Source organism: Canis lupus, chromosome 10, assembly GCF_011100685.1.
Source record: "Canis lupus familiaris isolate Mischka breed German Shepherd chromosome 10, alternate assembly UU_Cfam_GSD_1.0, whole genome shotgun sequence".
NCBI lineage: Eukaryota > Metazoa > Chordata > Mammalia > Carnivora > Canidae > Canis > Canis lupus.
Genome location: NC_049231.1, coordinates 64,007,810 through 64,033,625, shown reverse-complemented (window position 1 = coordinate 64,033,625; position 25,816 = coordinate 64,007,810). Strand labels below are relative to the sequence as shown.

Here is a 25,816-nt window from a genome sequence, read left to right as displayed (position 1 = left end):
TCTATTTCTATTTCACAAGGATGTCAGTAAAATAAAAAAAGAAGGAAATATAACACAATACTTTAAAAACAAAATCTCTGAAATCAAATTGTTTAGGTGTCAATTCTTGGCTCTGTTACTTATTAGCTGTGTGACCATAGGGCAATTCGTTAATTTGTCAGTTTTCTCAACTGTAAAATAGGGATGATAATAGCTTATACAATTGTTGTGGAGATTAAATGAGAAAATCCATGTTAAATCACTTAGAATCCTGCTTGACAAATAGTAAGTGGTCGATAAACATTCAATGATAATTATTTATGTATGTAAAATTTATGCATAGGTAAAGTAACTTGTTTTAAAGATCTACTTGGCAGATCATTTAAATCTCAGGTATTCTGGGATGTCTGAGTGGCTCAGCAGTTGAGCATCTGCCTTCAGCCCAGGGCGTGATCCTCACGTCCCGGGATGGAGTCCCACATCAGTCTCCCTGCATAGAGCCTCCTTCTCCCTCTGCCTAGGTCTCTGCCTCTCTCTTTGTGTCTCTCATGAATAAATAAATAAAATGTTAAAAAAAAAAAAACCTCAAGTATTCTGAATTCAAAATCAACACAATGGAATAACATAGAGCTATACATTCTCTCTAATTTTTAGAGCCTGAAATAACTATGAAACAAGGTGTATCAAAAACAAAATATAGTATCAACAAAAATAACTTTTTTTAAGAGAGTGGGAGAGAGAATTTTAAAGGCTCCACATCTAGCATGGTGCCTGATGTGGGGCTCGATTTCATGACCCTGAGATCATGACCTCTGATGATATCAAGACTGTGACACCAACTGACTGAGCGATCCAGGTACCCCCCAAATAACTTTTCTTAAAGAGATATTTCTTTCTGTGGTTCTTCACTTCACTGGATCCCTTTCACCCATCAAATCTTAGTACAAATGTCTGCTCCTCAGATCACTTAAGCCCTCACTTATTTAAATTATCTTATAATATACCACATAGTTTTCACACTCTAGTACTTTATTATTATGTGTGTCTTCCCACCATAATGTAAACTCAATGATGGAAGAAGCTCAGTCTTTTCTGTCACTATGAATACACTCAGTTCAGACACTCAATGAATATCTGATGAATGACCAACAAATTAATGATATAACAGATAATTAGGTACTGAAAGAGTTGGGATAGAGGCTACAAAACTTAAAGATGGCCTGCTAGATTTAGCCTTCTCATTTTTATCACAACCAACAGTTTAAAAATACATTTTTTATCAAGACTGAATAAGCACATTTACCCACATAACTAAAGGAATTTTCAGACAAAAATACTATGCTTACTACATGTGATGTATTCTGAGATTTTTATTCTATTATATTCCTTTTCATTAAAAATAATTACTGCAGCCCACTAAACTGATATTATATCAATTATATAAAGACTTAAAGTGTAAAAAACACTGCTCAAGGTCAGAGGTTATTAAGCTCTTATCTGAAAGGTATGTTTAAACAAATGCATGGAAAGGAAGAAATAAAAGTATCTGATCACAGATGACATGATTACCTATGTAGAAACTCTGAAAGAATTGGAAAAAAAAAAAAAAAGAACTCTACTGGAACTAATATGCAATTATAGCAAGGCTGTAGGATACAAGGTTAATATACAAAAGAGAATTGCTTTCCTATATACTAGCAGTGAACAAGTGGAATTTGAAATTAAAAACAAAACGCTATTCACATTAGTGAAATCTAATAAAATATATACAAGATCTATATGAGGAATATAAGGAAATCAAGGAATAACTAAATGAAGAGAGATTCTATGTTCATAAGTAGGAACACTCAATTTGCAACAGACATATCTGATAAAAGATTATACCTAAAATACACAAAGAACTGTTGAAGCTCAACAATAAAAAAAACTAACAACCTGGTTAAAAACCTCTCCAAAGGAAGATCTACATATTGCACATACACATATGAAAAGATGCTCCAAATCATATGTCATCAGGGAAATGTAAATTAAAACAATGAGATACCAGTAAACATCTTTTAGAATGGCCAAAATCTGGAACACTGACAATACTCAATGTTGATGAAGATGTAGAGCACCACAAGAATTCTTACCTGCTGGTGGGAATCAAGATGGGACAGCAATTTTGGAACGTAGTTTGTATTTACTTTTGTAAAAAATTGCCACTTTTACCATAAGATCTAGCAATCATGTTTCTTGGTTAATTACCCAAAGGAGTTAAAAACTTATGTCCACACAAAAGCCTACACATGGATAATTACAACAACTTTATTCCTAACTGCCAAAAATTGGAAGCAATCAAGATGTCCAGGTGAATGGATAAATAAACTGTAGTACATCCAGACAATGGGATATTATCCAGCACTAAAAAGGAATGATCTTTCTACCTGTCAAAAACATGGAAGAACCTTAAATGCATATTACTAGGTGAAGGAAGCCATTCAGAAAGGGCTATATACTATATGATTCCAACTATATGACATTCTGAAAAAGGAAAAATTATGGAGACAGTAAAATTATCAGGTTTCCAGAGTTTGGGAGTGGTGGAAGGGATGAACAAGTGCAAAAGAAAATTCTTAGGGCAGTGAAAATACTCTATGATACCATATTGATGGATATATACCAATATAAATTTGTCCAAACTCTTAGAATGTACAACACCAAGAGGGAACCATAATGTAAGCTGTGGATTTTGGGTGATTATGATGTGTCAGTGTAGGTTTATCAGTTCTAACAAATATATCACTCTGTGTGGGATGCTGTTAAGAGGAGAAGCCCTGCATGTGTAGGTGCAGGGTGTATATAGGAAATCTCTGTACCTTCCCCTCAATTCTGCTGTGAACCTAAAACTGCTTTGAAAAAAAAAAAAAAAAGAAAAGAAAATCTTAATTAAAAAAAAAGAGCATGCAGTTTTGTATATGTGAATTTGACAGTAAGGTAGGATGTCACAGTTTTCAGATTCATGAAGAGTTTCCTGTCCCCTTAAATTTAAGGGCTTCTACTATCATACATTCATTATTATTTGTAAAGCACTACACAAAAAATATGTATTAAAAAGTGGTTTAACATAGAGATAACAGTATATGATAGAAAAGAACACTGATTCTAGTCTGAGAAGGCTCAAATTCAAATACTGGATTTATCATTTACTAACTCTGCAACGTTGTACAAATTACCGTATCTATCAGCCTCAGTTTTCTCATCTGGAAAGTAGATGAACATCTACTTCATGGGGTTAGGTAAAAAAAAAAAAAAAAAAAAAAAAAAAAATATATATATATATATATATATATAAAACAGCCATTATAAAACCATAGATAAAATACAATCTTAAAGCACAATTAAATTACAAAAATAGATTATTCATGTGTATACAGAAATTATATTCCAAAAACTTACTTTTCCTTATAGCTAACACTGCTGTATAGGAATAATTATAACATGTTCTTCTAAGTATGAATTTGTCAATTCAATAAATGTACCAAGTATCTTCCCCATATAAAACGTCAGTGAAAAAATGATTTAGCAAGAACAAACTGATGGTTTCCAGGAGGGGGATATGGGTGGGGATATGGATGAAGCAGGTGATGGGGATTAAGAAATGCACTTGTCATGATGTGCACTGGGTGATGGACAGAGTTGTTGAATCACTATATTGTAAACCTGAACTAATCTAACACTGTATGTTAACTAGAATTAAAAACTTAAAAAAAAATGCCTTAGCAGAAGTATAATTACTCCCCTCACTCCCATGATTGCAATAATTTTATAGCCTTTTAGCCAATGTTCCTCACATCACTTAGCTGCCTGTTGCAGAGTGGTGTGGCTGCATTGGGATTCTGCTTATTTCCTGCTTTTAAAGCTGCATCTCTTCTTGCTTGCTCAAGCAGAACTCTTGCTCTTTCTTTAAGTTCTTCTTGTCTTGATAACATTCGATGCTTAAAAGCAAAAATATAGAATTAGGAACTCAAAAAATAAAAACATATAATCTATATTTATAAACTAATCAATGGTTTTATTATTTGCCAAAATAATAGAGATCAGGAATAAGACTGTAGTTTTATGAGATTACTTAAAGAAAATATTAGTGCTGACTAGAAACTATAGAAAATCTTGACATATAGGAAATATATCTTTACTACCTAAAACTGGATTACATTTAATTTCCATTTTTACTAGAATATATTCCCATAAAGCATAATATATATTATATACATTCTTCATATTTGCTAATCACAGTATAACCTGGCAAAGACATTTTTTAAAAATTTTATTTCTTATGGTCTTTTAGGACTGATAAGTTGTCTTCCAAATTGGCATGTTGAAAGATACTGAAATCTGTGACAATAATCCTTTAAATACTTAACAATTAACATTTATAGAAAATTCAAAACTATCATATTTTGTTTAAAAAAAATAAAATTGGTTTTCTCCATTGCTCACTTACCTTACAACAAAAAAATTAACAACAACAGAATTGGAAGAGTATTTTCTTGGATTAATTTGTAATCTTACAATATATTTTCAGGTAACAATAGGTAATGACCACCAATGGAAATCAGTTCTTAAATGAGAATACTAATTCAAAACACAAATATCCATAATGTTTATAGTTCAAATTCCTTTTTTCTTCCAAAAAATAGTCAACTTCTGGCTTTAGATGGCTATTACTATTACTCTGATATTTAATTTCTTTTACTTCTCTGTCATTGTATAGGTTTGGTTCAATTTTAAGTAGCATTCATGCTCAAGGAAGAGGTAATAAAGAGTAAGCATATTACTTTATTTGGTATAATGTAAAATCTAAAAAAAAATCGTTATTTTCAGATATCAAGATTTTTACATTTTAATATAACTATTTTAAATTCTTTCCTGCAGTCTTAACCAAGGAAAAAAAATTTTTTTTAAATAATTTTTTAAAATTATTAAAAAAAATTTTTAATTTTAGGCAATACATAACTGCAGTTCAGTGGCTTTTACTATATTCACAAGGTTGTGAACCATCAACATTATCTAATTCCAGAACATTTTCATCACCCAAGGTTTTAAGAGGATTAAACAAAACTTCTTCACTTAATAGATATAATTGAAATATATAAGTGATAATGATAGATTTTTTGTCATGTTGATAGGATATAATAGAACAGAATTGGTCACTTCATTTAAACTGGTTACAAATCAACACTTTCTCAAAACCAGACCAGATTAATTAAATGAATACTGAATTTGCAGTCAAGACAGCAGGCTGTTAATCCTTCTTCCACTAATAGTAAGTAATGTAACATTGAACGGGTCACTTAAAAGCTATACTGTATTCCATTACATGACACTTAAAAACCTTGGAGTAAGACAGACCTTGGTTCAAATACTAAATACATCACTTAATTGTGGACAAATTACTCAATCTCCCTAAGCCTAAATTTTCTCATTTATAAAATGGGGCTAAAAATAGATCAATTCTCATATGGATAAAGATTAAGTAAAATAGAGTAATGTCCTGAGCACTAGATTAAATGTTAACTATTATATTTTTAAAAATATCTCAATTGCCTCGTGTTTAAAATGAGGGGAGATCATTTTTAAAATCCCACTAGCTCTAAAATTGGTGATTAAAAAATAATAATAAAATAAAATTGGTGATTAGAGTATAACATCCTTAAGACCCCACTGGCTCTAAATTTCAGGAGTCCACCACGTTTAGGGATCCTAGTTAGTTACACAGAAAGACTGTGTAAGACTGCCTTGGTCTTAAGAGCACATAAAAGCAAACTTTTTTTTTTTAATTGTAAATGTGATTCATATTTATTACCAAAATTTTAGACAATACATAAAAAAGAAGAAAAATAAAAATAGGGGATCCCTGGGTGGCGCAGCGGTTTAGCGCCTGCCTTTGGCCCAGGGCGCGATCCTGGGGACCCGGGATCGAATCCCACGTCAGTCTCCCGGTGCATGGAGCCTGCTTCTCCCTCTGCCTATGTCTCTGCCTCTCTCTCTCTCTCTGTGTGACTATCATAAATAAATAAAAAAAATTAAAAAATAAAAAAAATAATAAAAATAATCAGAGGCATCATGCTCCCTGATTTCAAACTATATCACAAAGCTATAGCAATCAAAACAGTATGGTACTGGCATAAAAACAGACAACATAGATCAACAGAACAAAATAGAGGGCACAGAAATAAATCCAAACATATATGGTCAATTAGTTTACAACTAAGGAGCCAAGAATATACAATGGGGAAAGGACAGTCTCTTCAACAGTGTTGGGAAAACTAGACAGTTACATGCAAAAGAATGAAACTGGATGCCTTACACTATATACAAAAATTAACTCAAAGTAGATTAAAGATTTGAACATATGACCTGAAATCATAAAACTCCTAGAAGAAAACACTGGTAAGCAACTTGACAACGGTCTTGGTGATGATTTTTCTGGGTTTGATACCAAAAGCAAAGGCAACAAAGAAAAAAATAAACAATGGGACTACATTAAATTAAAAAGTTTCTGCGTAATGAAGGAAAACACCCACAAAATGAAAAGGACTCTACTGTATGGGAGAAAATATTTGCAAATCATGTATCTAGGAAGGAGTTAATATCCAAAATATATAAAGAACAGACGACTCAACAGTAATCCAGTTAAAAAATGGGCTGAAGATTTGAATAGACATTTTTCCCAAAAAAGACCATGGGTACATGAAAAGATGCTTAACATCGCTAATTATTAAGGAAATGCAAATTAAAACCACAAAGAGATATTACCTCACACCTGTTGGGATGGCTATTATAAAAAAGGACAAGGAATTATAAGTGTTGGTGAGGATGTAGAGAAAGAGAACCCTTGTACACTGTTGGTGGGAATGTAAATTGGTGCAGCCACTGTGGAAAACAGGATGGAGATTCCTTAAAAATTTTAAAAATAGAAATACCCTATGATCCAGAAATTCCACTTCTGGGTATTTACCTGAAGAAAGCAAAAACACTAATTCAAAAAGACGTATGCACTCCATGTTCGCCTCAGCATTATTATTTTTAAAGGTTTATTTATTTGAGAGAGAGAGAGAGAGAGAGAGAGAGAACACGAACACATGTGTATACTCCTATGCTCGAGTTGGGGAAGAGTGGAAGGAGAGAATCTAAGCAGATTTCCTGCTGAGGGCGGAGCCCAACACAGGGCTTGATCTCATAACCCATGAGATCACCACCTGAGCTGAAACCAAGAGTCAAACATCCAACTGACTGAGCCACCTATGCACCAGCTTCAGCATTACTTGCAATAACTACGATATGGAAACAATCTAAGTGTCCACTGATGGATGAGTGGATAAAGAAATTGTGATACACACACACACACACACACATACACACACACACTCTCAGGGTACATCAGTCAGCCATAAAAAGGAATGAAATCTTACTATTTGTGACAACATGCATGGATCTTGAGGGCACTATGCTAAGTGAAATAAGTCAGACAAAGATGAATACCATATGAGAGATACAGATATATAAAGGTCATCATCACATGTATTAGCTACTCAAATGGGCAACATTATGACTCTAAGTCTATATAGCCATATTAAGTTATCAAGTTTCCTCTCAGAAATCTAATACTATTAGCTACTAGATGTACTATTATTTTATGAAGTACTAAGGAAGAAAAAACATTGTCAAACTATAACATACTATCTAAGTAGCATCTTGATTTCAGAGAAGTTAAAATGCAAAAAAAATGCATATATTAGCACTGATGAAAAATAGTATGTAAAAGAAAAAACATTTCTTTTTTATTGTTCAAAGTTAGCTGCTAAAACTGCCCAATTTTAAAAACCTATAAAATACTGAAGTCACATTACAGTGACTTGTCAGGCAGTACTTCTGACAAAAAACAACAAACTTTTAACTTCACCCTAAACAAAATTCTGACCATTAAGCCAATGGACAATAAACAAACACATACATAGACAAATAGATACCATCTCTATCATCCTGTGGATTTACTATACATCATTTAAACCTCCTGAATAGCTCAAAGTATGATAGAGTTTTAGAGCTAAAAAGACTCTTAGAGATTATTTCACTTAACATATGTGGAAAATCAGATTAAAAGAATTCAAATGGCTAATTAACATGTCACACTGGTAATTATTAGTAGAGCCAACAAAAGAATCCAGGTATACTGATTCCCAGTCCAAAGTATTCTTAATTTTTAAACATTAATCAATTTCTAGATTTAACTAAATACATTTACCTTAAAAATCTGGGTCATAAGAAAAATCTGTACTGAGTAATACTTTCAACTTAGGCTCACCAAATTCTGCAGTTGTTAATCACTGGATGTTTCTTGATTATCTGTTGTGTATGGACACTCTGATGACTTGAAAGCTTTGCTATCCTAAAAGTTAAAGTACTTAGAATCTGTAATTTGAGACTTTTTATTAGAACAGGGGCTTACTTTTTTAGCTACTGTATTTCTTTGATTTGAAGATGCATGTTTTTTCCTAACACCTCTGAAAACTTAAAATTGATGACATCTTATAATCTTTGTCAGCCAGGTGGTAGTCAAGACAGCCATCAAGGCCTACATATACATTTGCTTGATATTTCAGGTGGCAAGACTGCAATTCCTTTCTTTTTTTTTTTTTATACTTTGGCACGCTGATTTCTTTTTTTAAAATTTTATTTAAATTCAATTAATTAACATATAATGTATTACTGGTTTCAGAGGAGAGGTCAGTGACTCACCAGTCTTAAATAATACGTAGTACTCATTACATCACGAGCCCCCCCTTAATGTCCATCACCCAGTTACCCCATCCTTCTACCCTCCTCCTCTCTAGCAACCCTCGATTTGTTTCCTATGATTAAGAGTCTCTTATGGTTTGTCTCCCTCTCTGATTTCATTTTATTTTTGCCTCTCTCCCCTTATGTTCCACTGTTCTGTTTCTTAAATTCCACATATGAGTGAGATCGTATGATAATTGTTTTCCTCTGATTGACTTATTTCGCTTAGCATAATATCCTCTAGTCCCATCCAGGGTAACTGATGTTTCAGTTAACAACCATTTGAGTAGTAATTGAAAATGGAATATAACTCCAGGTTATTGTCTGAAAATCTTACCTTGAGACCTTCCTTTTTCAAAAGATTTTATTTATTTATTTGAGAGAAAGAGAGCACAGAGGGAAAGGGAGAAACAGACTCCCCACCAAGCAGAGAGCCAGACATGGGGCTTGATCCCAGGACCCTGAGATCATGACTCAAGCCAAAGGCAGACGCCCAACTGACTGAGCCACCCAGGGACCTCAGGACCTTCTGATAAGGTCAAGAAGATGTTACTATCAATGAGTATTACTGAGAACACCAGAGACAACTGTAAAAAATGTAATTCAGAAGTTCTCAAAATTTTGGTCTCAGAACTCCCACAGGTGATTAAAAATTACTGAGGATCTCAAAAGGCTCTTGTTTATGTCGGTTATATCTACTTATCACTTTGGAAATTAAAACACAGAAATGTTGAAAATTGCTTATCCATTCCTTTAGAAATACTATAATAGGGGCAGCTGGGTCGTTCAGTCAGTTAAGCAGCTGCCTTCAGCTCAGGTCATTGATCTTGGGGTCCTGGGATTGAGGGCTGCATCAGGCTCTGGGCTCAGCAAGAAGTTTGCTTTTCCCTCTCCCTCTACTCTTCCCCCCACCCTGAATTGTACTCTCTCTCAAATAAATAAATAAATAAATAAATAATAAATAAATAAATAAATAAATATCTTTTAAAAAACCCTATAAATCCATGAGAAGTTAACATATTCTTTTTTTGTTGTTGTTTTTAAAATTTTATTTATTTATTCACGAGAGACACACACAGAGAGAGAAAGAAGCAAAGACACAGGCAGAGGGAGAAGCAGGCTCCATGCAGGGAACCTGACGTGGGACTCGATCCTGGGTCTCCAGGATCACGCCCTGGGCTGAAAGCGGCTCTAAACCGCTGAGCCACCTGGACTGCCCATGTTAACATATTCTAACAAAATTACTTTAAAAAATAAGTGAGAATGGCATTATTTTGTGTTTTTTGGAAATCTCTTTAATATCTGGCTTAATAGCAGGCAACTGGATTCTCACATCAACTTTTTTTTAAAAGATTTTATTCATTTGACAGAGAGAAAAAGCACAAGTAGACAGTAGGCAGAGGGAGAGGGAGAAGCAGGCTCCTCACTAAGCAGAGAGCCTGACGTGGGGCTTTGTCTCAGAACCCTGGGATCATGACATGAGCCAAAGGCAGACCCTTAACAGACTGAGTCACCCAGGCGCCCGTCATATTTACTTTTGTATTCAATCTTTTGAGATCTCAGAAAACACCACTGTACATTTGTGAGAGAACAAAAGTGAAGAAGATAAATAAGGTTCTATTATTACTATGAAAGTAGCTTCAACTTTGGGGGCTCTCTGAAAGAGGTTAGGAGAGCCTCAGACGTCCCCAGATCATACTGAGGACCACTGCTGTAACATCATGCTTTTGATGGCACAGAGGACAACACTGCCTGGAAAAAACAGGAATACCAACAATTCCAAATCAAAAAGTGATCAGAAGAGTTGGATTTTAAATTCTAATTCTAAAGAATTATACCTTAAACAATTTTACTTAAACTCCTTTTTTATGCATACGTAAGAGTGCTATATGATTAAAAAAATCCATGCTTGAATAAGTCTAAAAGAATTTGTTCAATATGTATAAAATAAAAATTCTAGGGATGCTTGGATGGCTCAGTGGTTGGGCCTCTGTCTGCCTTTGGCTCAGGGCATGATCCTGGGATCCCGGATTGGGTCCCACATCGGGCTTCCTGCATGGAACCTGCTTCTACCTCTGCCTATGTCTCTGCCTCTCTCTTTTTCGCTCTGTGTCTCTCATGAATAAAAAAATAAAATCTTAAAAAAAAAATAAATAAAATAAAAATTATATGTGATAAGAAAACTATTTATCATAATTTACTGGCAGTGTTTTTCTTTCTTTTTGGTACCTAAAATAATGGTATGTCTTATAATTTATGGTGCCAGAGATTCAATTAAATATAGTAAATATTTGTATAAAAATCTGTGTCATTTTCCTCTTGTGGGGAGGAATCTGGATATTACTGGAATTTTTAAACACAAGTAATGATGGGACTGAAAACACTAACATAACTAAAATATTTGAAGAAAATATTCTAAATGGGAAATATATAATTTAGCACTACACATTTTCAGAAAGTATTCCTACTAAATGGAATAGTGAAATATCTCTGACTTTATTCTTACAGTGAAATATTCTGTTTTTATAGGTAAATAATATTTGGATTTGAAAAACTGACATTCTTTATTCTAGAATGTTCAAATTTGGATTTATTTGTAGGCTTAAAATATTATAAACTTTAAATGAAGTGCAGGTATAGTTTAGGTTTTTCTATAATGGGTAATTATACTTTACCTTTAACCATTTGTAGCATTTGAAAGTGCTCTATAAAATATAAAAACCCCTCAGAATAACTATTTACTGAATATAGGTATTCGTCATTCTAATTCACTTACCTGGACTGTTTTAGTGGAATGATCTGCATGATTTAAAGTGGTTCTGTCAGTATCTGGATCAGACTCTGTCTGCCTCAGGGAAGTTCGTTTTTTCTTTGTAAGGTCTGCATCTCTATTGTATGAGTATCCAAGTTTGGAAGTGGGAGATAAACTTGGTTTTTTGATAGGTGATTCAGGATCTGATCTGCATTCTAAGGGTCTGGAATTCTCTAATTTTTCTTTCTCCAAGTTTTTACTAATGTCTAGAGTCTGAAGCTTTTGTTCCTCTGTCTCCTCATAAATAAAGGGTGGAGACACATCCTTCTTCTTATCACTAACATAGAAGTCACTTAATTCTAAAGTCTCAGCTTTCAGTAGTCTCTTCTTGCCTAACAAAACTTGTGCGTGGGTTGAATCTGTATTGTAATATATTCCAGGGTCATCAGATCCTGAAGTCCTTCCAGAGCTCTGCTGGGACTTTTGGGGTTCTGTGTCACTTTTAGTCCTGCGACAGTACGGGGAGGCTGTGCTTGGACTAAGATGATCATCAGGAGTCTGATGTTCACTTTCTGACTCTCCAACCCCACTATCATTTACAAATACAGAGTCATCTTGCGATAAGAAGTCTACTGCTCCACTGGTAGGCTGCTGTAGTTCAGGCTCCCGTTTCAGATCACTAAGCTCTGCGTAGAACTTTTCCTGATCAACAGAACTGTTTGTATCTGTTTCATAATTTCCAACTTTGTATGTGCTTTTACTGCTGTTCTCCTCTATCTGGACAACATTCAGTTCTTGGCCACTGAAATGTGCTCTGATTTGATAGAGATAAGTCATAACAGTCAGTTTGTCAGGAATTGCCAGTAAGACCATGTCAGAAGGTTCCAATAACCGGGAAATTCCTATGCTGGCAAATCCATCATATGCCTTCAAAGAAAGGAAAAACAAAGATATACTGAATAATTCAAACAATCCATACATTTTAAAAACAGCAAAAGAATAGATATTATCTAGACAGACTGTGATGAACATTTCACAATATATTGAATCATTATGTTGTACACCTATAACCTATATGATGTTATATGTCATTTATACTTTAATTAAAAAGTTATAAAAATAAAGTTTAGTTACCATTAAAAGAAAGCAAAATTTTAATGGATTTTGTTGTTGTTGTTGGAGGGCATACCATGTTACTGACATTATTGCCACAAGAACAGAACAAAATTTCACATGAGAAATTTCTAAAAGTGGGGTAAGTGCAAGAAAAAAAAAGTTTCTTAATTAATAGCAATTGAAATATTCTTTTCCAATAAAGAAAATAAGCAAAAATTAGAATTAAAACAAAAAGAAATCTTAGAATCAATTTTTAGAAGGAACTAAGGTATAAAGAAATAACAATCTAGAGTTTTATCATTCCTATCAACCTCTTTTTACCATGTTCATATAATTGCAGTGATTTGTGAAGAAAAAATATAGCTACATATCCCCAAAGAACTAACTCCTAGATTACCTGGTATAAAGTATAAGTGTTATTAAAGTCCAGGAATATACAAACATTTTTTAAATGCCCAATTAAGACCGATTTTCATAATGAGTGGAGTGATTGCATTTTCACTACATCCATTTTGGAAAGAATGAAATGTTTTGAGTAGTACAACGTAGTTGAGAATGTGAGGCTGCATTGTATTATTTTTGTTAGCCTTTAAATGACTGTGGCACATCAGGTTTTTCTAGTTTTGAAGAATCAAAGCTGTTTCTCAATTTACAATTAATTATTACCATCCTGAACTAACCCTTGAAAACAGCACTGTGTTGCTAGGAAGCATTAAAAATATGGTTAAAGGTTCAGATATACTCTTGGGAAAGGTAAGGACCCTCTAGCTGTATACTGACTTTGGAATATAAAATGTCTAGACTTTACAACAACCTAGATGTAGGATCATAATGCGAAGCTTTTCTTAAGAGAAAGGTTAGGAAGTTATGTAACAATTTAGAAGGAATTAGTCTTTTGCACTTACATATTAAAGTGCATTTCTACCTTTGAATTTAATCCTTGTCTCATATTCTTCCTGTAGTTTAATAAATGTTGTGGAATAAGTAAGAAAGAAAATGAAAAATAAATTGCAATATTAAAACCTCTTCAATTTTCACAGCACTATGTTTCATAATATAGGTACCTCAAAATATTTACTCAAGTGAATGGCTCAGTTGGTGTGCATGTTTAGGCCTGTTTGTTATTTTACATGTTTTAGGAAAATTAAAGTCATTTTCCTCCTCATGTGCCTTGACAACCTGATTGACAGACATCAATTGCAGACCATCATGAAAAGCACCACAGGCAGTATTCTAAACATTTCCCAATTATCTAAAACACTGACATACTGGTTAAGATCATATGTCACAGGTAAATACCTTTTTTATTCAGTCCTTTTTACAGACCTGGGAAAATGATTAGCTTCCTCGTGGGGAATCTCCTGTGTTTTGCTTCATGTAGCAATTCATTTTATGCACACTAACTGCACTAAAAAAACATTTAAAAACAAACCGGGTTTTTTACAAGGGAGGTCAAGACTTTATAAAGGAATTTTCCCATAGGTTAACTTCTGCTGTGGTCAATCACCTTTTTAGCTGTTTGTATGTGGAGAAAAAGAAGAGGTCTTTCAAAGAAAATTGTCTTATTCATTCCTAGATATTATTTAATTGGCAAGGAGGAGTCCTTGCCAGTTATGTTATGCATCTGCATGAAACTTAAGACACAGGCTTTGTTTCTTGTGCTGCTTTAAGTTCAATCAAGGGCAGATGAGGTTATCAGGAAGAACTGTGTGAAGCCGGAAATAAATCCGCAGGTAGCAACTGATACTCAATGTAGATATCAGGTAGGAAGTTGGAAAGTGATGAAAAGGCAAGACTGTATTAACAATTATTTATTCAATTGCACAATTAATAGGATCATCTAAATTAAAACCTTTTCAAAAAGACATGATTACCTGCCCTACAAGATCTAATTGAGAAAAATATTAATAGGATATTCTCTATGTAGCAATATGTAAACCCAAGGTATGATCATCATTATTAATTTCCTGAAAAAGTAATGGAAAGAAATGTGACTTACGCCTTTAGGCAAATCTCTGTACTCTTAAAAATACATAGCTGGGTACAATCAACAAGTCTTTTTCAGAATTTCAAACAGTATTTTAAAAAACTTTACTTTAGGGATGCCTAGGTGGCTTAGTGGTTGAGTGTCTGCCTTTGGCTCAAGGCGTGATCCCAGGGTCCCAGAATCAAGTCCCACATCGGGCTCCCCGCAGGGAGTCTGCTTCTCCCCCTCTGCCTTTCTGTGTCTCTTATGAATAAATATTTAAAACAAAACAAAACAAAACTTCATTTTATAAAAATAATAATGGTTTATTTTATAACACTTTTATCTGTGTTTAAATTAACTTAGTATTTTATTCAAATGCAAAAAAATGCAAGCATAGAAATATATCTAAAAATATAATTTAATTGATGAAAAACAGGCTTTCACTTTGAGAGACACAAGTTCTACAAAATTATACAAAAAATAATTCATGAGAAATGATTTACTCTTAATATGCCCACCACAGATGTGATTTCTATAAAGAAAATACACTAAAATTTTAAGATTTACCTTTTTTGGTGGCATACTTCAACTAAAAAAAAAAAACTGACAGTTTTAAAATGTATTTCTCTAGGCCAGCATATGAATTTGTAAATAAAAAAGCATTTTTAATGACAATACAAATTTTTTGATTTAGAGAGCAATAAAAGTAAAAAATCATTGACTTAAATTCTTATCTGCTAGCTGAACTTCTATCAAGGTTCCCTTTATAGATTTTTTAACACTGGTGGTTTAATTATCTAATTTAAAGTAGATTGAAAACTTTAGTCCAGACCAGAGGTTATTAATCACGTTGTTCCATGAATCCTTTTGGTAATGAACCTCTTCTCAGAATAATGCTTTTATGGTTATAAAATACATAGGATTAAAGAAACCAATTATATGAAAAACTATGAAAATATTAATAAAACTGAATTTGAGAAACAGCAATACATGTGCCTTTTGTGACTGTATTAACAACTGTAATTTTGAAGAAGTGATGAGTTTAAAAGATATTTGTAGCTATTACAACTGCAATGTGATATCAAAATATCTAAGATTCTCAAGGTGATAAAGTCTCAGGCATGGCTAATGCTAAAGTGTGCTGCCTAAATTCATAACTGAAGGAAATGCTGAATTTCATTTAAAGAATTAATAAAACAAAATAAAATACATTCTCACCCGATTGTCATGTTCAATAACCCCCTGAATTCTATCCATATGTCCCAGATTAAGAATTCCTATTCTAAGATAACAACATATTTCATTAACTTCTCAGTTGAAGAATTCAATGCAGCACAAAACACACTGATACCCACTACATGTTGAGTTAGTGTTTCGCTCTTTTCTCGTATCACAGTACACATTCATAATTATAATGTTGTACCGTGCACTGGGGTAAATAGTTAAGTTAGCCTGTGGCCACAGTCAGCTGGCCCAAGCACTTCTGAAAGCTCAGCCTCACACAGCTACCCTGGAGGCCAAAGGATCAATATCCCCACTGGGAAGCTCTGACCTCAGTATACTAATTAATTATGTGGAAAAACTGTACAGTTTACCAGAAAATGAAAAAAAAAATCCAATGTTCATATCTTTTTGCTTCTAGGAACATATGCATCCTTTTCTTTTATAACTCATTAGGCTCCTGCCCTTATCCCCTCTCAACAGATTTTTCTAAACTCATAATCATTTATGGTGTAATAGCATTGGGTGTACTTTTTAAAAGCTAAATCTTGAATAAAAGCAGTATGCTTCAACAAAAATTTAACAGTTAACGAAGTCCATACACATATTAAAATCGGATGCCAGTCTGGCACTTGTGATCTTTAAAGGCTATGACAACTCAAAGTAAACCATGCATCCTATTTGAACTGCAGGAAGCAGACTACCTTCTGTGAGCTGCAGTTATGACCTCACAAAACAACCTCAGTTTCCCCAAATTAACAAAAGCCAGAGAGGAGTCAAATTTGAAAGTACATATTTTTCTCCTGGGCAATTCTTACCTTTTTGTTGTTCTCCTTAATATCTTGAGGATTCAGAGACTTGTAGTCACTGAGGGAGAAAATGGCACAGTAGGTACATACAGTATTTGAAAAAAAAACAAAAACAACAAAAAAACCCCAGCTGTTTTTAAAACAAACTGAATCTAAAAATGTGACATTCTATAATACCAAAGAGTAACTAGCAATTTCACAGCAATTCAATCAACAAAACTAATAGTGTGGAAAATTAAGGAAATAAATAAATAAATAACAGAAACAGTGATTACATGTTTCATTGCCTGAAGCTTTCCATCTAAAAGAGAAGTTAAGGCAGGGCACCAGAGACCAGGCTTGACAACCAAATTTACCATGAGGTAATCCCTTGTTGTCGACGTACAAAGAGCTACCAGCTTATTTGTCTCATCTCATTTTAACAGCCACACAATTTTCATAATAATTTGAAGTTAGTTCTGTTATAAGATTAAGAAGAAAAAAGTGTTTGCTTTTTTTTAAAGAGAAAAGATTGATTTTAGGCATCAAGAAGGGAGAACTTTTCTTTCTGGCACACATATCTTTTCTCAAAAAGCAAAAGGTGTGGGTAATAAAGAAACATAAAGTCAACTATTTCAGGACATACGTTAAGAAATTATGTTTTTTTTAAAACTATTATTTACAAAATATTTACAGGGAATGGAAAACATTTCTACTTACATCAAATCTGGTCTAAAGTGATGTAATATTGCACAAAAAGATAAACCATTTCTCCACGATGTAGTAAAATTGGTGATTTTCACTCCCCGGTAGTTTTTTGTAACTTCTTTGCACCATACAAGCAATGACTGACTAGCATTTGGCTTTCGCCCCAAAACAGGACTTGGTATAGGACTCGGCTAGAAAAAAAGAAAAGAGAAAAACATTAAAATAATTTAATGGAAGATGAAAATTAACATTAATTGACCTAACTAGATCATTTAAACTCTTTGATGTCAGTTTAGGTCCTTCAAAACTGTCAATTCAAGACAACTGTAACTTCCAAGAAGGAGACATGAATCTTAAGTTATTATCTTCAGTTTTAGCCTATGGCATTTGCCTGACAAGGATGTAGATATGCAAGATTTTAAACTCATACATAAGAACAAGCCAAGAGCTATATTGATGGAAACATTAAAGTATTTAAATACTTAAGTCTGAATATTTGTGTAACTCTTACACCCTAAGAAATTTCCCCCAGTACAAAAATGTACAAATATAGTTCCTTTTTGACTAGATTAAAACTAATGTATCATGAAGTCTAACTGTAGCACAAACTGTTAGCAGTGGAAAGATAAAAAACCTAGTAAGTTTTTTATTTTTTTTATTTTATTTTATTTTATTATTTTTATTTTATTTTATTTTTTTTAATTTTATTTATTTATTTATGATAGAGAGAGAGAGAGAGAGAGAGAGGCAGAGACACAGGCAGAGGGAGAAGCAGGCAGAGGGAGAAGCAGGCTCCATGCACCGGGAGCCCGATGTGGGATTCGATCCCGGGTCTCCAGAATCGCACCCTGGGCCAAAGGCAGGCGCCAAACCGCTGCGCCACCCAGGGATCCCCCTAGTAAGTTTTTTAAATGCAGTAATCATGCATTTTAGAAAGCACAATGATAATCACACTCAGATATTTCTTACATAAATTTAATGATGGCAAAATAGATTTAGAGCTCTTAGCAATAGTCAGGTTATTGGTAGCAATAGCACACAATTTAGATTTGCTCAAAGTATCTTTTAATTATCACTGAAAGCTACTTTTGTAGGTCAGTTAGGGGTATGTGTTGTGTGTATGTTAAATCTTAAGCATATTCTTTGTTTTTCCCCTTGTTCATGTACTTAAAACAATGATGACAAAAAAACCCCAAAAACTACATAAGATTTTTATCCTAAACTTTTATTATTCTTACAAACATGTCACTTTCTTTATTGAGTAATGATCACATTTTTTTATTATAACATTAGAGGCTGGTACAACTGAAAACCATTAAGAAAACTACTAAATGTTTCTGGATTTAAAATTTTGCTATCAGTTAAAAGTGCTGGCTATAAACATAAAATAGAAGCCCTCTAAAATAAAGTGAAAGGGGAATGATTATTTACCCCTAATATCACTTAAGTTTAACAAGCAAAACCATTCTTGACACACAGCTTACTTAAGAAAGACCAATGATGCCCCCACTTGACAAAAGCATGTTAGTGCCAAACAATTAAAATCATCAACTCCACGTAATTATGATTATGCATTCACTGCTCCTGTAATAAAACTACTAAGAAACACCAAGGATGTAATTTCTTATTTTTTTTATTAAATTTTTTTAACTGTCAGATTAACCAACTGTTATATAAACAAAACGTGAATCTTGCAAAGTGCTGTTCTTTAAGTAATCACCTATACAAAATAAATGCGGAAAAATTCACAGGCCATAAAATTCAATAAATTTGGATCAAATCTACCTAATATAAAGAAGTATGTAAAAATGAAATTCCCAATGTAGTAGGGTATTTACTTTAAAAACTATTAAATATCTTTTCATCTAATGGTGACTTTCCACTGTGATTTTCAGATTGTTCTAGACACTTAACCTGGAAGTAGAGTGGAAAATGGTCTATGGATGAGGCAGGGGATCAATGCACTGGGCACAAACATATTTTTTTCCTTAGACTTTCTATTATTTAAAGGATTGTTTTTTAAAAAATGTTTTTATTTATCAAATTATATTATTAGAGCACTGATTCATTCCAAGTATGAGTAATAAGTACACGGCACAGGTAATCTGCAACTATCATTACACTGATTCATTCCAGTCACCATAAGCACGTACACAGGTAATGTACAAAAGTCATTACCACCATGTTATAATCTATAATGGCTTTCTGTGCTTAAGAAATAGGGAAAATATACCATGTCATTATGATTATGAATATACCCTTGTTTCTAAGAAGGTTCAATATGAAAAGGCTAAAAGAACTAAACTAAGCTTTGGATTTCCCTAGCATAAAACCCTTGAATTAAAAATATCTTACAAGGATGCTTACTGCACTGCCAAGCAAAAGAAGTCATTTGTAATTGAAGAAACTTTGATAAAATTACAAGCCCTGTAAATGGTCATATTGGTTGCAGATAAAGAATACTGAAGTAGAACCATTGTACAATAAATCATCCACTTCAGAACAGCTGATCTTTCATCTAATATTTTGCAGAGGTCATAAAGAAATAAGCAGTTAAATAATTTCAGACCCTTCAGGATATAAACAAATGTAAATGCTTGTTTCTTGCAATAGCTGGCTCCGGATGTGGCAGGTTACTTTACTTCTCTAGGTCTCTGCTTCCTCAACTATAAAATGGAGATTGTAATGGTACCTATTTCATAGTGTCACTGTAGTAAGAGGACTGCCTCCTACTCCTCCCACCTGTTATTGCTCATTACCACCTCTCCCCTGACCACTTTGAACTGTATTAACCTCTTTGCTGTTCTTTAGATACCCAAGACATGGTCCCACCTTAGAGCCTTTGTACAGATTGCTCCATTTGCCTGGATGCTCTCCTGTCACATATCTTCATGGTTACCTCCAATGCAACCATTTTTGTTATGCCTATTCTAGCTACCCTATTTAATATTGTAACTCACCTTCATCATTCAACCTCAACTCCACACTCCTGACTACCTTATCTTGCTCTGTTTTTTCCATAGTACCTATCATCTTCTTATGGTCCATATATTTTGGTCGTTACCAAAATATGCTTATCGGTTAAACTTAATGCTTATTACTTTGCCCATTCTCACTAAATAAAAGAGCTATGAAGATATGGATCTTAGTTTGTTTTACTAACTTATCCCAAGCATTCAGAACAGATCCTGGCATATAGCAGGCACTCAATAAATACTGTTGTGTGTAAATACTTGGCACCATGTATGACACACAGAAACAACTCTGTAAATGTTAATCGCAATTATTATTACTATAGGTAATACACTACTAGCACTTGAATTCCTATATTTGAGGGTCTTTTGGAAACTTCAAAGGCCATGAATTTCTTCAATATTAGTGAAAAATACTTTTGCAAACAAAGCTTTAACTAGAAGATAGTATTGATACTTTATGTGCAAAATGGGGCCCTTGGGATTCTTGGCAATGTATCTATTCCTATGGGTTTGGTGAAAAAAGAAGCTCTGAGTGACTAATTTAGTGCTTTCCAAAGAAAGGAAGACACCAAAATGTGACCACTAATGGTAGAACCAAACTCTCAGATGTTGGAACAACTCTTTAAAAGTTCTTTCTTTTGGGATGCCTGGGTGGCTCAGTAGTTGAGCATCTGCCTTCGTTTCAGGGTGTGATCTCGGGGCCCTGGGATGGAGTCCCACACTGGGCTCCTTGTGGGGAGCCTGCCTCTCCCTCTGCCTATGTTTCTGCCTCTCTCTGTGTGTCTCTCATGAGTAAATAAAAATCTTAAACAAAAATAAAAGTTCTTTCTTTTATTTTTTCAGTGACCAGATGTATGAGAGGGCATTTTTTTTTAAAGATTTTATTTATTTATTTGACAGAGAGAGCAAGCACAATCAGGGGGAGCTGTAGGCAGAGGGAAAGGGAGAAGTGGGCTCCCTGATGAGCAGGAAGCCAGATGCAGGACTCTATCCCAGAGCCCAAGGATCATGACCTGAGCTGAAGGCAGAGGACACTTAACTGACTGAGCCTCTCAGGCACCCCAACACCTCTTTATTTAACATTCTGGGAAAGTAAAGCACAGATATTACAGTTATCTTTTTTATGCACCAAAAGAGGAAATTTCTAAGAGCCATTATAATTATGATCAGATTTTTTAAAATTATGATCAGATTAATCAGAATCTCATTGATTTTTATTAACTGATCTGCTTAAGTAGGTGATCTTTCTAGTTCTCTCTCAATCAAACTACTGTATGCATGAAATTATACCAATCTCAGCTTAACCAAGAACTACAGGAAGATGTCAACCATCGTGATGATAGAGCCAGTTTGAAGTATTAACAGTAGAGAGGAAATAGGACTTGAAACCATTGTTTCACTTAACATTTCTATTATTTAGTATAGGTAATTTTAACGTATTGTTTCTGTTAACATAGCATTTTACATATTAAAGATAGAAGGCCATCTGGTTACTTTTGCTATCAAAAGCAATAGGAATGCTTTCAGGAAACACAGTCAAATAACTTGTTACAAAATTTCCTAGATTTTAATAGCTGCAAGAAATCTCAATTCCATTTTTTCTGCTCTACTCCTCTCACTATGGCTGCCTTCTCTTTGCTCTTTCCCCTTCTTCCACTGATATAAGCACATATATATTCCTCTAGGTATTGCTGTAAATAGTCTTGTCTTTCCACACTTTGAGCTGATTCACTCCCAGGATTTCAACTATCACTTCCATGCAGATGATTCCCAAATATACATTTATAGTTCAAACTATCTCAAGTTGACATTTCCAGCTGGCCGTCCTTCCTGCCATATAAAATTCAAACTCAATATGTTCAAACTATAATTATAATCTTTTCTAACAACCTGCTTCATTTTCATTATGTTTACAAATGATACTGCTATTGTTCCAATTGTCTAGACTTTAAATCTCAGAATCAGCTTTGACCTCTTCCTTCCCCTATCATCCTTTATTCGTTAATTCATGGGAAATTTTGACCCTATTGTTGTAATCTATTTTCTTTTGCCTAGCTATTGCAAAATCTTCCTAAGAGGTCCCCCTTCTTCCAAATTCTCCTTTATCTGATTCATTGCCATAGCAACAATCTTCTTAAAGCACAGGTCAAAGCCTCTCATGACTCTTAAACATATAAAATGATGTCAAGATACTTTTGAGCAAAGAATCCCAAATCTTTTTAAATGTATCTACTCCCTAGGATGATTCACCATTCTCTAGAATCACTATGCTTTCCTTCTGAGCCCCAGCTGCCCCACTTCCTGTCTTTGATCATATAGATAGTCACCTCACTTTGGAGTATCTTCAGTCCCAAGTACAAACTGCTACAATTCTGCTCTACCTTCAAGATTAGGTATAGCTGTCATCTTGCACATGAAATCTTTCCAACTCCAGTCAGCAGGAATTTTCAATATTCCTTTAACCCTCACATAGAATTTTTACTACAATATGTTGTTTTTTTCTGTCCACAAAAAGATGTTAATCTTTCATTAATCTATAAAGTATATTCTGAGCACTTAATGTCCCCAGGCAATGTTAAAACCCTTACATGGATTAGCTCATTTAATCCTCACAACTCCTTTGAGATAAGTGCTATTATTCCAAATTTCAGTTGTAGAAACTGAAGTTAACATAGCTAGAAAGTGAAGGAGTTAGAATCTATAACAAGGTGTTCCTGCTCCAGAGCCTGTGCTCTTAACCAACATGTAATTTACATTTCAAGATAATGCAGTTTTAGGACCTCAGTAGAAAGTATGAATTTCTTGAGATTAGTAGTTGCCTTAGTCAACTTCTTAAGATGACTGGCTGTGGGGCAGTACTGGTGGCTCAGTGGTTTAGCGCCACCTTCAGTCCAGGGCGTGATCCTGGAGACCAGGAATCAAGTCCCACATTGGGCTCTCTGCCTGCTTCTCCCTCCGCCTGTGTCTCAGCCTCTCTCTCTCTCTCTCTCTCTCTATGTGCCTCTCATGAATAAATAAATAAAAAATCTTAAAAAAAAAAAAAGATGACTGGCTGTCCTGTGTATATTAAATTGATTCCAAAAGGGCAATTAAGGCAAACAATTTAAACCCTAGAAGTATTTAGTTACTAAAACCCTTTGTCCATTCTTTGGATTTTAGATTATTGGTTGGAACTAGAACTAGAACTATGTAAGTCCAGAGCAGTGAAATATATACTACCATTCCTAAAATTGTAGGACAGTTTGTTCTCCCTACTACTGATTCTGGGAGCCTTCCCCCAGTTATCACAATTTTCTTGAAATTTATTTGAGAGAGAGAGAGGGAGAGCACAAGTAGGGGAGGGGCAGTGGAAGAGAATCATCAAGTAGACTCCCTGCTGAGCCCAGAGCCAAGGCAGAGGTCAATCTCACAACCCATGAGATCATGACCTGAACTGAAACCAAGAGTCGCTGGACTGACTAAGCCACCCAGGCAACCCCAATTATTACAAGTTTTTGAAAACAACTGAGGAAAGTGTGGATAAATCTTAATATTTGGTGAGCCCAAATTAACAGCAGTGGTGAAAATTAAAACACTTGTATTTGTACTGCTTATTATTTTTCAAAGTATTTTCACTTAAATCATTACATTTTATTCTCATGGTAAAATTGGGTTTTGTTATTTTACTTCTCAATCAGAAAGATTATGCTGTAGTTAAAATAATATTAGGAGAAACTTACATTAAAGAACTACCATCTGAACACAGTTTTTAAAAAGCTGAACAAAGGGACACTTGGGTGGTTCAGTGGTTCAGCATCTGCCCTCGCCCAGGGGCGTGATCCTGGAGTCCCAGGACCCAGTCCTGCATCGGGCTCTCTGCATGGAGCCTGCTTCTCTCTCTGCCTAGGTCTCTGCCTCTCTCTTTGTGTCTCTCATGAATAAATAAATAATTTTTTTTTAAAAAAGCTGAACAAAATGTTTAGGAAACTTTCTAAGATATATCAAACAACTATCCTTAAGCTTAGGCTGTGAAGAGACTAGAAAACTAGAGAGGGAGCAAAGTTCTCAGGACTGCTTTTATAATGGTGGCTCTGGAAGAGTGAATGGAGAGCCAGAGCTGCACTATGGTAGACTCCCAAATAGCAATATGCAAAATAAAATAATAAAAATGAGAATAAAAACTAGTGAAATTGGAAATATGCATACAATAAAAAGGATGAACCAAAAGTTGCTTCTTTGAAATGACAAAATCAATTAAAACTGATATGACTGATAAAGAGAAAAAGAGGAAAATGAATTCCTAGAAAAGTATGACTAGAAGAAAACAAAAAAGTTTTTGTTTCTACAACTATAAAAGAAATTAAATCTGTAATTAAAAACCTTCCTATAGGGTAATTATAGGAGGGCACTTGATATAATGAGCACTGGGTGTTATATGCAACTGATGAATCACTAAATTCTACCTCTGAAATTAGTAAAAAACAAAAACAAAAAAATCTTCCTATAAACAAAATTTCAATTGACCTTATTGATAAGTTCTACCAAACATTCAAGGAATAAGTATCTCCAATATTATACAAAGTCTTCTGGGGAATAGGAAAAATTAGTTTATTTCACAACTCATTTCATGATCCTTGCAAACTCTGATACCAAACTCAATAGTAAAAAGTGAAATTACAGGTGAAAAAAATCTGTCATGAATATAGAGGCAAAAGTGCTAATAAAATTATTAGCATACTGAACCTAGCAATTTATAAATTAAACAAACTGGACACTTACCCAAGGAATGCACATTTGACTTAACAAATAAATTAGGAAATATATTGAGGCAACTTGCCAAATTAACAGATTATAGGGGAAAATATGTAGATATAATCATCTAATTAGATACAGAGAAACATCAAGTAAAATGTAATGTCCATTTATATTTATAAAATAGTCTTAGCAAAGTAGTAGTAACAAGATTCCTTAACTCATAACGTCTTCAGCAAATATTTCAATGGTGAAATATTTTAAGTTTTCCCTTTGAGACTGGGAATCTATCACCCTTGTTACTCAACATTGTATCGCAGGTGTTAGCTAGTTTAGCAAGGCCAGAAAAAGATAAAAGGTTGTAACTATTAGAAAAGAATCAAAATTATATAACTGACATTATTTGCAAATAATATAATTAAGTACACAGAAAATCAAAAGAATCTACAAGTAATTTATTAGAATGAATATAGAATTTAAGGAAATTGCTGGATACAAAAAAACAATGGTGTACAAAACCAACTGCATTCCTATATATCAACAAAAGCAGTTAGAAATTTAAATTTTTAAGACCATTATGGTAGCATAAATAACAAGTACTAAGGAATAAATCTACAAATAATACACAAGAGTGTTATTTAAAAACTACCAAGCTTTACTGTGAGAAAATAAAAGAGTTTTAAAGAATGAGAAATATACCATATCCATGGATTAGAAGACAGGATTGTAAAGATAACAAGTATTTCCAGAGAGA

The 25,816-nt window shown here is 33.9% G+C and overlaps 1 protein-coding gene across 14 annotated transcripts in view; it reads right to left on the bottom strand.

The window, feature by feature from the left end:
- EHBP1 (EH domain binding protein 1) overlaps positions 1-25,816 on the bottom strand; it is a 345,189-nt gene that overhangs the window by 82,582 nt on the left and 236,791 nt on the right. For all 14 annotated transcript variants that reach the window (XM_038551390.1, XM_038551391.1, XM_038551395.1 and 11 more), the window contains 4 exons: positions 17,369-17,547; positions 16,679-16,727; positions 11,579-12,481; positions 3,813-3,956 (listed from right to left, as the gene is read on the bottom strand). In XM_038551390.1, coding sequence (XP_038407318.1) covers positions 3,813-3,956; positions 11,579-12,481; positions 16,679-16,727; positions 17,369-17,547 — 1,275 coding nt within the window. The remainder of the gene's footprint in view (positions 1-3,812; positions 3,957-11,578; positions 12,482-16,678; positions 16,728-17,368; positions 17,548-25,816) is intronic.